The 14,094-nt window shown below is 35.7% G+C and overlaps 2 protein-coding genes across 2 annotated transcripts; both read left to right on the forward strand.

Moving 5' to 3' along the window:
- Positions 1 to 3,168: 3,168 nt before the first annotated feature.
- On the forward strand, positions 3,169 to 8,046 carry LOC141899707 (transcriptional regulator Myc-1-like). The gene is made up of 3 exons (XM_074786149.1): positions 3,169 to 3,329; positions 3,653 to 4,373; positions 5,022 to 8,046. The coding sequence occupies exons 2-3, from the start codon at positions 3,731 to 3,733 to the stop codon at positions 5,621 to 5,623; spliced, it is 1,245 nt and encodes a 414-aa protein (XP_074642250.1). The 5' UTR covers positions 3,169 to 3,329; positions 3,653 to 3,730; the 3' UTR covers positions 5,624 to 8,046.
- A 416-nt stretch (positions 8,047 to 8,462) lies between these two features.
- LOC141898484 (tRNA dimethylallyltransferase-like) lies at positions 8,463 to 14,053 on the forward strand. Its single transcript, XM_074784409.1, has 13 exons — positions 8,463 to 8,600; positions 8,802 to 8,942; positions 9,719 to 9,817; positions 11,834 to 11,894; positions 12,000 to 12,120; positions 12,198 to 12,334; positions 12,421 to 12,532; positions 12,614 to 12,732; positions 12,893 to 12,970; positions 13,047 to 13,156; positions 13,245 to 13,359; positions 13,538 to 13,625; positions 13,700 to 14,053. The coding sequence occupies exons 1-13, from the start codon at positions 8,463 to 8,465 to the stop codon at positions 13,716 to 13,718; spliced, it is 1,338 nt and encodes a 445-aa protein (XP_074640510.1). The 3' UTR covers positions 13,719 to 14,053.
- The last annotated feature ends 41 nt before the right edge of the window (positions 14,054 to 14,094 follow it).

The raw sequence follows: 14,094 nt of genomic DNA on the forward strand, positions 1-14,094 counted from the left end.
TGATTGTATTAAAGGTGGCATTTGGTGTATTCTATGATAATTCTTCCATTTGACCATTATTCAAATGCAACAGGTGAATCTGGTATCCATACCTAGGCTGGACTGGAGGTTCCTGGATGGAGGTTTCATGCTCTGAAAGAATAAAATCGGTTTACCAGTCTATAGTTAAACTCAATAAGTACTTTGTTCTTCAATGGCGGCACCGGCCATTACCTTTTTGACCTCTATTTCAAAAGTCACTGATTAAAATGTGATCTATTGAAATGACGCATGATGCTTCCTTTGTTAAAGTACTCATGGTATCTTCAGTGTCCAAGGAGATAGTAATCAATGCCACATCAGGCTTTCATCTGGTTACAACTGACAATCCTTCAATGACAGTCACTAATAGTCTCCATCTCCACAGCACTGTGAGGCATATGCGGGTTGCTATTATTTTTTACATAAAAAATTAGAGTAATCTGTTATGATGGGGGCGTAGAGAATCAATTTTTGTGGATGATGATTATCTTGAAAAAAGTTACAATGTATAGTGTTTTTTCAATTGCAAATCCATTGACTCTCCCTATTTGTAGACAACCTGTACCAGCATTACATATGCAAAATGTTTAATTATTCTATTGTAAATATGGTTGTTTCATCTATACAGTTTGTCCGGGGCATTATCTGTACCGATACCATATGGGGATCATAAATATACAATATGTGACATTAAGTTTAACTATAGTACATTCAAATTGGCGGCTGGCTCTGTGTTTATGTTTACGCTTGCTTCATTTAAATTTTTTGAATATTAAAGATGATTTCATTTGATATCTCCGGTCAGGGTTCGCTGAAGTGTACTGTTAGTAACCTTGTATCCTTCACCTTGTCAATGACCTGTACTTTAAGTGACACTAGATATGGATAGATAAATCTCATCACTAGGCTCACGGAGAGTATTTGCCTATAGCCTGGCCATAGCAATGAATAGGAGGCAAGAGATGCATATGGTTTACATGAGCAGCGTGCATACTAAGTGACTAAATTCCATCACTAGGGCAGACAAATCCTGTACACTACAAAAGATGTCCCAAATAATGAGGACAAGTGCAGGTATTGTGGGCCAAGCCTGTAGAGCTGATTATAAACTGAATAGAACAGGATGCACCCAAATGATTGTTAACTGGTGAAATTCTAAGATAAGGTCTTTAGTAATATGAAGCTTTGCTTGCACACAATGTTCAATGAGATTTAGGGTGGAACATGAAGTCAATCTGATGGATGTGGTTAACGGGAGTTACAGATAGTGATGTCATTGCTATGGATGAATGACTCATATTGACGTCATACCATTAAAAAAACTATCTTGACTATAAAAAAGAACACATTTTTTCCTGAAGAAGCCAAGAACTTTCCAAAACTTCAGAAAAGTTCTGAAATAAGTATTATACTTTTCCACTTTAACCAGACACTAGATGTTACCCGTCCGGTAACTGATTTCACTAAAACTCTTTAGTTGTTGAACTTAAGATCTGAAAACTTCAGCAGTGATCACTTTTTTGTGGTTTCTTTTAGGGTTGTTTAGTTTATCAGGTCACCTAATTGTTCAGCGGACAATGGAGGAGAGAACTGCTTCAGACTCTATACTGAACACAACAACATAATGGTATAGGTGGGAATAGGGCTAATTCTGTGGGTGATGGTCCAACTTGATGCATTAACCATATAGGTGGCTGACTGGTGGGAAAAAAACCTTCAGATGTATCAGTTATCGGCAATCTATTGTGTATGTTTATTTTCATCTCAGACTTTAGTAGTAAATACGTATATCAGAATATATATGAACTATCCCTGTGAGACTAAAATCAATTGAGATGAAATAACTGGAAATAGACACTATTCTATTCGTCAAAGTTAGCAAGCATTTAAACACGTGGTAGATAAATGTTAATCCAGGGTTATATATCACGTGCAATGTACAATACATGAATAGTCGTAGTAATATAATGTGTTGTATTTTGCACCTGTTACTTAGATAAGATATGCTTATAAACTAGACAATAGATTTCACAGAAATCTTTAAATAGATCTGTCGCTACAGTATCGGCTGATTAGTTCGGAACTCTAAATTATCGGTTATAGATTTGTTTTTAAGGCTGAGGTCTAGACTGGCGATTTTAGGGACAAGCTGTTCTCTGATGAGCCTTTGTTTCGGGTTCAACTAGCGGAACTAAATATCACTTACGAGTTGAAAATTGTGGTATTTTAAACAAGTTGCATTTGATGGATTCTGTCTTTGATGATGTGTGACCCTATTGTTCTAATGGGACAGAGAGATCTATGTCTACCGGCTGTTATAACTTCAAACAATGCAATAAATAGTTTGGTTAAGTGGTTTGTCGGCCAGTGGTCATTACGTAGTAATTAGGGAAGCAATTTAATGTTCACTCCCAATTCACTGATATTTCAAATGGCATTTACTCCTCCGTAGACAAAAACGCTCAGACGTCGCTTCAAGAATAGAATGCCGCGAGCAGGATGATTGGGTAACCTTCAGAAATGAATTTTTATGCGAATTATTTTTTCCAAGAAACGCTTCCGAAGGTGAAGCGACGACCTAATGCATCATGCTTGAACAGCTGTGGGAGCGTAGTACCGAGACGTCCTGAAACTGCAAGACACACGATTTTGTTTATGTAAACTGCCAGAACTGCTATTTTAAAAAAGACACGTTATTTCGCGGTTACATTCAGAGAGGTAGGTAAAGTATAAGAACAGAACAAGTGACAAGAAACCCCTTCGACAACCTCGAAATTATTGCAGTTGTAGAATTAGGAGTAATGAATGAATTTACGTTTACAATAGCGCGCTGCTGATTGGCTGCAATTTACTCACCTTGTCGAAACCCCGCCCACTTCTAGTTTCCCGCGTCAGACCGTATAACTTGATATCTTAGCGCGCTGCAACTTAGTTCTAAGTCTAGCCCTTACGAAACTCTGTAGAAATATCTTAAATGATAACAAAACTCATTTTAAGACTAAATGTAACAGAAGTTCACTGTAGTTTAAGCGAGTTGTTGGAATATTAGGAATTTAGGTATTTCAATTTATCGTTAGCTTCACAGTTGACCTAAGCGTAGGGATATTACTAAGTGGAGGGTGCGGGAATACAGTGATCCCTCAACCTTTGGCTATTCAGCGACTAATCGTCGAAGCTGACAGTTGTGGCTAGCGCGCTCTCTCATCTTTGCCGACATTCATACTTTGGATTATTGTAGGCTATCGGGGATGTACTTTAGTTATCGTCTTGAATTATCGAAGACATTGAATATAGTATTAACATAATTGGTAAGTAACTTTTTTTCTTTCGTTTTCCATGTCAGAATGCCGGCATCCAAATTACATAAAATAAAATATTCGCGAATTGGGCGTCGTAATTATGATGTCTTTATTGTCATTCATTCGTCGCGTCTGTTATTTTGTACATATATAGCTCGTATGTATTTATTCTTTGAAATAATGATATTAATTGCTATTTAGTACTATTTACCACCATACGGTTTTCTACCCACGTGTCACACCTACTCAACTGTCAAACTTCCAATATGGACGCGCGTATACATATGTCTGATAACGATTTATTAACGTTATGTTTCGTATTTATTTTTCAGTTGGCTGACACTTCTCAGTACACATCTTGCAATAAGACAGTCACCCTGACACATATCAATACGAAAAGCAATAGGATTATGTTTGTGAAAGTGTTGAATGCGTCGAATTTGCGTTCCAACTGTACCGTTAAAATGAAGCCGAAATTTCAAACTGCCTCGAAAATCAAAACTGAGGATTTCGATATCGTACAGCCGTTTTTCTTCGAAGATGATATGGACGATGATTTTTACTCTACTACTGTTCCGCTGCCGAGTGAAGATATTTGGAAGAAATTTGAACTGATCCCGACGCCACCGCGTTCACCAACCCGCGACGAGCAAGATTGCGTCGATGGATACCCCTCTATTGCTTCGCGCTCTACGATTCAAAAACTAAATCTCGTTTCCGAAATTCTCGACGATCCGATTTCTCAAACGCAAGTTTTCAGTGACTTCTTTCTTCAAAATGCGGTGGCTAACTCACCGTCGAATTCTCTGCGATCGAATCTGATACAGGATTGTATGTGGTCGGGTAAACACCAGACGGGAGACGACGACACGGACGGGATCGTCAATTGTGAACCGGAAGAAGATGTTAAAAACGAAGCTGTCAAAGCGCCATCAGCTGATATAACTCCGAATACAGCTTGTGTCGATCCGACAACTGTCTTCCCTTACCCAGTTAGCACTGAAACTAAAAGAGAAAAACGTAAAATCATGAAGATAGATCGTGTCATAACCGGTAAGTGACAGTTTATCCAATCAAATTTATGTTCAGTGCAGTTCAGCAATTCATTTTATGGTAATATTTTCATTGAAAAATGTAGTAATTAAATTGTAAAACAATCGATAAAATGTTATTTATTACTCGGGGTGTCTTAGTTACCGCAAAAATATTATTGACCTTAACATCAATATTTTTTGTGATGTCATTGCATAAGAATGAGTAAGCCAGCTAGATATACATGTAAAAACGCTCAGAGCACGTGTATGCCATGCTGTTAATATAATCAATAGGCTGTTACTAGGAAATGGTTGGCGGGATGGCAGCGTTCCAAGAATGTCTGGCACAACCCAGCCATGTCGCTTGTAGTGCAGAATGCTTAGCATTGAATATTGAGGCCTCTGAGGGGCTGTTGTAGATGAGCGCGGCAGTAGAATAGCCATACTCTGACGTGGAGAATAGATCAAGATAAAAAGTTAAAAAACCCACTTAAAACCTTTAAACCCATATTATACACAATAGGGTTAAAAGCGAATTTGAAAATAATTATTTCAAGGACACAACCAACGTATCGAAACTCTAGAAACCATCACTACAATATACATCATAGATCTCGGCACTGACTTTCATTTCGGTTAAATAGAATTTTTCCTTTGTATTTTTTAGATGATAGTGACGAGGAAGCTGAAGAGGAAGAGATCGATGTTGTGTCGGTTCCTGTCCCGGTGAAACGACCGATTCAAGTAATTCTAACATCGCAGTCGAAACCGAAAGGCCAGTCGGTGATTAAACCTATACCGCAACTAGCATTCGCTCGAAGCGACACCAGTCCAATTCCACATCCGATTGACATGCATTCGTATTCGTTAAAGCGTAAAGCGGTTTCGATGCCTTCATCTCCTCAACCTCATTCGAAACGTCTACGCCACGAACTAACTGTCGATTTACGAAAAGCCGTCCAAAAACTACGCGTCCATCCGGTAAATTCGAGTTCGGATTCGGAGGAACCGCACAAACGAGCTCAGCACAACGTCTTAGAACGTCAAAGGCGGACTGATCTGAAGATGAGTTTCTTCACGTTACGCGATTTATTACCGGATTTACACAAAAATGAACGCGCCCCAAAAGTCGTTATTCTTCAACGAGCGGCTGAATACGTGCAAAGTCTTACTCGTATGCACAAACGTCTGCAAAGTGAACTGCAACAGGAGGAAAATCGTAAACGCAGGTTAATTCAACGTTTAGAAGAGTTAGATCGGACGTTTTAATGCATACGTTATTAGTATATGTAATAGTTGTGCATTTATTTAGTGGCTGCCAAAGTTTTTGTGATAATGACTTCATGTTGATTGATACTCTCAGGCTTGACTAATACCTCAATGACGGCTAACTCCCGGGTATGGTTTGGAAGTAGAGGCTCTGTGCTGTAATTGGTAACCAGTTGTTCAACATAGAAAATACCTTGAGCGAAGAATGATTTTTGCCATGAAACATATCATAAAGGAATGTGTAAAGGGAGTTGTACACGGTAGTACAAACAAACATCAATGAACCAAGCTAGGCTTTAAATATATCAGTAGCTAGGGATTGGAAAACCCCTTAATTATATATAGATGTTGTCAAAATGGTTACAGGATCATTTGCTGCTTTGTCACAGTTACACAATCATATAGTTATAGCGATTATATGCAAATTTATCTATGATTTAATATGCAATTTATATCATAAATTTACTATTAGTCTTTAAAATGGTAACAAGTGTCTATCTTTCATGCTAATCTCTAGGTGTATTTCCTCTATGGTGTTCAGGGAATTATTAATATGTCATCCCACTGTAGTCGAAAATGTAGCCGAGAACTGAAAATTAAAGTTCATCGAAAAAATGTATTCATTTGTAACACAAATCCATGAAATTAACTGATTAATTGGCAGCAGTTTTAAGAGAGCAGTCGTTTTACTGCTCAATTTGAAAAAAAAAAGACTTAACAAATTTTCAATGCTCAAACTGCCAGAATTGTTTTGCGTTTTTTGTTTCAATACTTTATTGATATTTTTTTTGGAAAATGACAAAAAGGTTTAAAAATATATTATAAAAATATATATATTATACATGAAATTTTGTATATATTATTGAATTGGTGCTGCCGTACGCTATGTGTATATTTAGTATTATGTAAATGATGGTTGAATTAAATTGCGCTTGATTAATATCACTTCAAATAGAGTTTGTGAAACAGATATTTTATGTATGGTTTTATGCTAAATACGCTTAAAATCAGGCATTTGGATTGTAAGCAGTGAAAGCCATACATAGTTCATTGCAAAGGTGATTTCATCAAATCAAATAAATTCTAAAAAAATAGTACATCATGATTATATTGTAAGATATATAATTGACCTAATCAGAAAAAGAACTGGTTGGATTTATAGGAGAGGTGCCCATTGACACAATATGCATTTAATATGGTTTGCCTTGATTCATGAAATTAAAATTTAATTGAAAAGGGCTGTATGATACTGATGATTTAAATTGGGAGTTTTGGTGGTTTTCAGTATCATCTGACCAGTATAAAAAGATATAATGGAATATGATAATTTGTACACTATCATTGATCTGTAATCATGCAAGTTGTAGTGTTATTGTTTGGCTGATGAATATAAGCTTAGCATTTTGTTGAATACGGAAAATACACTCGATCTTCCATTCTGGAATGGAAGGATTAATTTAATATATATATCTGAAGGAAATGATATGATAGTGTAGTAATAAAGCTCATAACAAACTTGAGAATCTACTTGAAAGTGTTTTTATGCGCTGTAAAACTATGCATTTGATTTGTTGGTTTTTATTGAAACCTAGGTTTTGTTCCTAGATTGATATATTATTATAATTAGAGTGTTGAATATTTTTCAGTATTTTTATAGATAAAATGCACTAAAGAGGGCTTTTCCTTGCCAAAAAAAAAAAACATTTTACACATTTTGATACAACTCTATTTGAAGTGGCTTGGGGTGCAAGCCAGTATTGATTATTGTATGTATAGCCTTTCCACTATCTGAAATCTAAAACACTTGGTTTAGTTTAGATATGTAATACACCTTTGACAATAGTTAATCGATTGTGCACAGTTTATTACTATGCTGAAGCTTTGTTTGCCCTTAGCTTGATTTCTGTTGATGGTTTATTTTTTGTTGGAATCAACAACAAGATCAGATCACACATATATCAAGCTCATGCTTATGAGTTCCTAATTTTTGGTTAAATCGTTACCTCGTCATTAATAAACCCATGAAACCACTAACATATAATGAATGGGTTCCTAGCTACCCCTCATACCTCAAGGTTAATTATCTAAGGATTGTTAAAACCCTTTCAGGTTATCAACCCTACCTAATATTGACTCCCCAGGGTTTCATTTTCAAGCAGGCATAGCTATTCAAATGATGTCTAGGTACTTTTGAGGTTCTCGATCTTGTTGTTGTTTCTGGTACCTTGTGTTCATAGGTTTGATTGTATGTAAATAGATTTTTATTTTACCGTAATAGCTCTAATAAGACGACGACTATACTAGATAATGTCAGTCTTTCCTCTATCATGTATAATCACAGATTGCTCTATCTTTATTTTAGTTCACGAAAACTTGAACAGAACGTTCTTGTTTTGAAGATTTATTATTAAACAGTTTTCTTATATAAGTAAATATATTCTTGTTGTTGCATTTTTTTATTCCTCTCACTTGATTTCGGAAGCGTTAAAAGGAAGCAGTCGCTGGAACGAATGAATGAAAACTATCAGCCGAGTTAAACCAGAGACCATTGATCATATTCTTAAAAAATCCCTCCATCGGAGAGCTTGGCCTGGTCTAAGTCATTATTTTTCCCATGGGTCCAAAATTGAGAATAAATGCTTTTTCCTAGTTTTGTCTTCAAATGAGCTGTGTATGCTTGGTTACTGATGGGATAAAGCTTTGATTTAGGACCCTGGTTACATGAAACGGTTCGTAAAGCACTACCATGATCAAATGTCGATGGACCCCGGCTTTTGGCAGCCCGCGCTGAAAATTTATATACCGTCACCTAGCGCCATCTATGCATTATTATTCCAAGATGTCAGCTCCCATGAAAATTTTACCACGCTTACCCGTGGTAGTTATTTTAGGGGCTACTGGCTGTGGAAAGTCGAAGTTAGCTATAGAATTAGCCAGGAAATTTAATGGAGAAATTATAAGTGCTGATTCAATGCAGGTTAGTGATTTATTTCGTCCATCATTTGCGTATCAGGCGTTTATTAGTGCAGTAAACAAATTCAAATTAAAAGATCAAATTTATTGATGAAAGTGAAACTGACAGTTTGATATTGATACCATTGATTGTCAGTCTTGGGATGGATAAGTGTGAAATGCTTTACTGACAAGTTGTTGCGATAATGTTTATAATCATTTACAGGTCTATAAAGGTTTGGATATAATCACAAATAAAGTGACTGCGGAAGAACAAGCTCAATGTCGTCATCATATGATTAGTTATGTTGATCCGCTCACCACCAAATATACGGTTACTGAATTCAGAAACAAGGCACTAGCTATTGTATCCTTATTCGTATTATCTTATGGTATTCACAAGAGGCCATTTGTTCAGTTAGATATATTGTATACTTACTAGAACTACTGTGACCTATCACCTGATAATGATATTGTGGTTCCATAGAATTCGTTATCAGTGCGTCCTTGCAGACAAGGGAACCCTTATCAGCTTTATAGTCGAAAAGATAAAAAAATTATTTCACAAAATTTGATAAAAATCTGAATTAGTATTTTATTTAAGTTCATGGATATGGAATGAGATTGTTGTGACATCTGACATTTGAGTATTTTTTCGATACATCCTTCGACTTAACGGAAATTCAGTTCATCAGCCAAAGTAAAGGGGGTATATATGCTGGAATAACAGAAAAATGATTTTGGAATTTTCCAAAAATATCAATCAGGAAAAGTTATTAGTCAAAGTAAAGGGTACGCCAGAATTCCGGAAATATGATTCCAGATATTTCCGGGAAACAATGGAGGCAGGAATACACCGGAATTATTTTCCGGGAATTTCTTAATCCTTACTCTCTTAACTCTTAACCCCTAAAGCGTAACCCTCTAAATTCTGGAATTTGATATATCAACTTTAATGAAATTCCGAAGGGAGAAACATCATTTTTCAAGAAAATTCTAAAATACCTATGATTGAACTCGATTTGATTTGAAATATTTTTCTGGAAATGTCCGAAAATATAAAAAATGTTGGATGTCGAAATGGAATGACTATTATCATTGTTAGGCCTTTCATGTCGTAGGTGGCCTTAACTTAAGTTTCAGATTGATAAACTGATTGCTGATGAGAAATTACCAGTGATAGTCGGTGGAACAAATTATTACATTGAATCGGTTCTCTGGAATTTTCTAGTCGATAAAAAGGTACAAATATTCACTCACAATTATTCTTCTCTCATGATAATCTCGGGTGTAAAAGGTTTGAATTGCATAATATCAAAGGATGCTTGTGTGATTTGACCTGATTTAAGCATTGTTTCGCGTAGAAATTGGAATTTAGGAGGACTGCAATACGAGATGCAATCATACTGTGATTGTAGTTTTTTTCTAATGATTATGATCTACTCGACACTGAATACAAACAATCTCATACACACACCAATAGTATTGATATCAAGTAGTCTTAGAAATTCAGAAAGAATTTTTCAGAAAATCAAGCAATTCGGTAATTTAAGATGTGGTTGGACCACACAAAATTGACGTTAAAAAGTAGGCCTATATCCTTGTTGGAAAGTTGCGTGTGCCTGCTTTCTTTCACTGTAATCAACACAGTTGGCAATTACTCCGGTTTACAGAATTCTTATGGTAAGCTGTGAGAGTAATAGTGGGCTAGTTTCTGGACAGTGGAGTCTGTTATGAGTCAGCGACAATAATGAGCCATTTACAGTCAAATGTGGATCAAGCAAATAGTATCGTAAATCCACAGATCTGTCGGCTCTGTCTGTTAGAGTGATTACTCTGAGGTCTACTTATAAAAAAGAAGCATCAGAGAGGCTAGTTATTCAAGTGTGGGAGGTATAATGTTATGTCAGAGATATTCTATCACTCTTAGACTGAAGGGAGGTGTCTTTGTTGTCTATCAGGGTCAGCTAGTGTAATGTGATTATGATGGCAATGAGAACTATTGCGTCTGGGGATCTTGAACTCTGTATGAACTCGAATGTTGTTTTCTCATCTGTAAAAAGGTCCTCTGCTTCTGCTGCTGCTGCTGGTGCTGGTGAAGTGTGTCTCAAAATCAGCCGTTCCAATTTCGTTTCCTGGAAAATTGACCCAACCTGCTACGAATAATTCATGAGACAATTACTCATTGTGCGGCAGCTCTGGAGATATCAGATGCTGCTGATTGTCTGGGGTTAGGGAAAGGAAGGTACAATTTGCGATGTATCTATGATATTGATATGAAAAAAACAAGATATGTTGAATCAGGTTGGCACCTGTTCCAAAACAGCTGTTCAAGGTCTGATGAGTAGGTGCCTAGATTTTATTCAGCATTAATCAATGAAAATATTAGGTCATCGGTTAAAATGTAATATGATATTCAAAACTGATACCATCGGATCGATTCTGTGACTGAAAATGGATTTAAATGCGTCGATACGCTTTGAGCGTAGTTCAGTCCAAATACTTCACTGGAGACTTCATACACTCAACAAACTAGAGAAGATAGATATCGTTTAAATGTTCGTGGAAAAGATGATGTTAGTTTTATCTTTTCTACTGTAAATATTTTAAGTTATTAGTAGTCAGTCTGTCAGATGTCAAAGATTAATCACAACCTACTCTTCAATGCTTTATGTCTGGGTTTTAAGTCTTTTTGAGATACATATCTTAGACGTTGGCGTGCAAACGAAATATTCTATTCAGCAATTCAATTTGTATTTTATGACGATTGTGATTCGACTAAAATGCAGCTAAAAATGATACAAATCCTTCAGAAATACAATCTATTGAAACTAACAGGGAGTGACTTCCTGATTAGTAAAAACAGGTCAATCACTTAGAAACATATACCGCTTTACAAAGAATGTTAATCACATTCAGAAAAAACACTTGTCACAATATTCGATAACAGACCCCCAACAAATAGCAGTATTTACACGGTTGGAAATGAGTTCTTACTGGAAACGAGAACCTGTTAAAAAGTGGTCAATTTGACCTTTAATGTTTACTTTCCTCACTTCAGTAAAACCACCAACATCCGTACATGGAAAATACCTGCTGAACTTTCTTTGTAAGACGACGAAATTGTATACCAGTAAAGAGAAGCCTAATTATGAGATGCGTTCTTTATTTTCATTCGAGTTGTGAACTGATAGGTTACTATCAGATATTTTAAGGAATCATTCATCCTTGAAAAATGCATGTAATTTTTAATCCTAGAATGGTGAAGATACTGATGGAGGTGATGATGGAAGTGAAGAGGAAAGAATTTGTAACACAGGTAACATGCTATTAGTGTATAGTATACTCGCTAGATGGCGACACCTGGAAGGTTGATGTCTGTAGTGAATGAAGTTATCTCATCTACATGTATTTAAATTTTCAGAGAATGCTAATTCTTCAACGTATGATGATTTGGATAACGTGACCCTGCATAAAAAACTGATGGAAATTGATATAGAAACCGCCCAGCGTTTGCACCCAAATGATAGACGTAAAGTTTTAAGGTATCAAACAAAAAAAAAATTCACTCAAAATGAGATTATTTTGGCACAAAAATGAATTCATTGCCAACTAAATTCAGAGCTTTGGAAATCTATGAACATCATGATAGACCAATGAGTGAGATATTAAGCGAACAGCGTATTCGTGCTGAAGATAAAAGTGGTCCATTACGTTATGAGTCGCCTTGCATATTTTGGATACAGTGTGAACAAAAAGGTTTGTAAAAAAGCTCACTCAAAGTTTTCAGAATTTCGATTAAAGTCAGAGTAACATTATAGTTTGGAAACTGGTATTTGTTGCAGTTTTGGACGGTCGTTTGGATGATAGAGTTGATGAAATGATAGAAAAAGGTTTATTGAATGAATTGACTGAATTCCACCACAAATACAACAGAGATAGACTGCAACATAACCAGTATGTTCTTTCCTCGCAATATTCCTTGATATCAAAATATACTCTCTAAATTGTATATTGAATGATTTTTGTATTTCACAGAGATGCAGATTACGAAACTGGCATTTTTCAAAGTATTGGATTCAAGGAATTTCATCCTTACCTGATGTTAGATGATCAGGGCAGACAGACATACGACGGGCAACAATTGTTAGAAGATGGTAAGTTTGGGTAAACTAAAAGAAGCTTGTGTGTAACTAAGATTCTCTAGTTTCCCACAAAATTGGTTATATAGATGAATATTTACCAGTAGGTATTTACAACTCATTTAATAGAACTCAAATCAAATTTGAGTTCTATGCTAATTTGTATTTATTGTAGGCATTGAGCGATTGAAACTTGTGACGAGACGTTATTCAAAGAAGCAGCAACGCTGGATCAAAAACAGATTCCTTAAAAGTAAAAACTCTTTATAGATAGATTTACATTTTTTACTTCAATTGAATACTTATATAAGCTGTGTGGTGTATTTTAGGGCCTGGACCCGGAGTACCATCAGTGTATGGACTGGATTCTACTGATCCAGTGAATTGGACTGAACGTGTGAATACACCAGCTTGTAACGTATTACAAGCTATACTGAATGTTAGTTTCAATCACTTAAAACTGATCAATAAATCTAAGTTTTTAAGTTTGAAACGGTTAACATGTTTATCTATTGTTTATCGTATAGGGTGATGTACCAGCTATATCTCCCCTGTCTTGCGATGAAGATCGAGATGAACCTGACTATAACATATGTACAGTTTGTGAGGGAAGAGTTTTTGTCACAAAATATCAATGGCAAGGTACTGTTCATATAAACATTCCCTGATTAGGACTTACTAATTATTACTAATCTTATTACTAATGACTTACTAATCATTTCATGCTAAAGTTGAAAATCAAAAAACGTATTTTCATCAAATAGATTTGAACTTATCGAGTTAAGGAAGATTTTTTCATGCAAACATTATTTGATTGCAGCTCACATGAAAAGTCGTAGACATCGTCATATGGTTGGACGTTATCATCGGTCAACTAGTGAATCTTCCCAGGGAGAATCACCTTCAGAGTAAGTGCCTTAGAGCGACATAATTCATCTTCATCTACTGAATCTTACTAATCAAATGTTAATAATCATTTCAGGATTGAAGACAAGACCTAAATGATTGGTGTCAAGTCAAAGAAGAAAGGTGCTACTCTTATCTGAAGAAAATGTCTAATTTGCTTGATAAGTCTTAAAGTTGATGATATGATCATTCAAGATATTTTCTTTAAAGATGTATTATTCTACTGTCTGCCGATTGCGCACGACTTGAACTTTGTCCAAATATTTTCTGAATTTGGGTTCGGTATTAACTACTGTGATTATTGTAAAGGTTTTAAGGAATGTAGAGATTTTTTAGAGGTTCTGTTAGTTTGGATCCTATGTTTATGTGACCTCGACTGATGTAATAAGGCTTTAGAAATGAGATAAAAAGAGTATTTTTATTCTCGAATGATAGCATTTTTTCAGGAGCTACCCAAACAACAGGAACTTT

This window comes from Tubulanus polymorphus, chromosome 2, assembly GCF_964204645.1.
Source record: "Tubulanus polymorphus chromosome 2, tnTubPoly1.2, whole genome shotgun sequence".
Taxonomy (NCBI): Eukaryota; Metazoa; Nemertea; class Palaeonemertea; order Tubulaniformes; family Tubulanidae; genus Tubulanus; species Tubulanus polymorphus.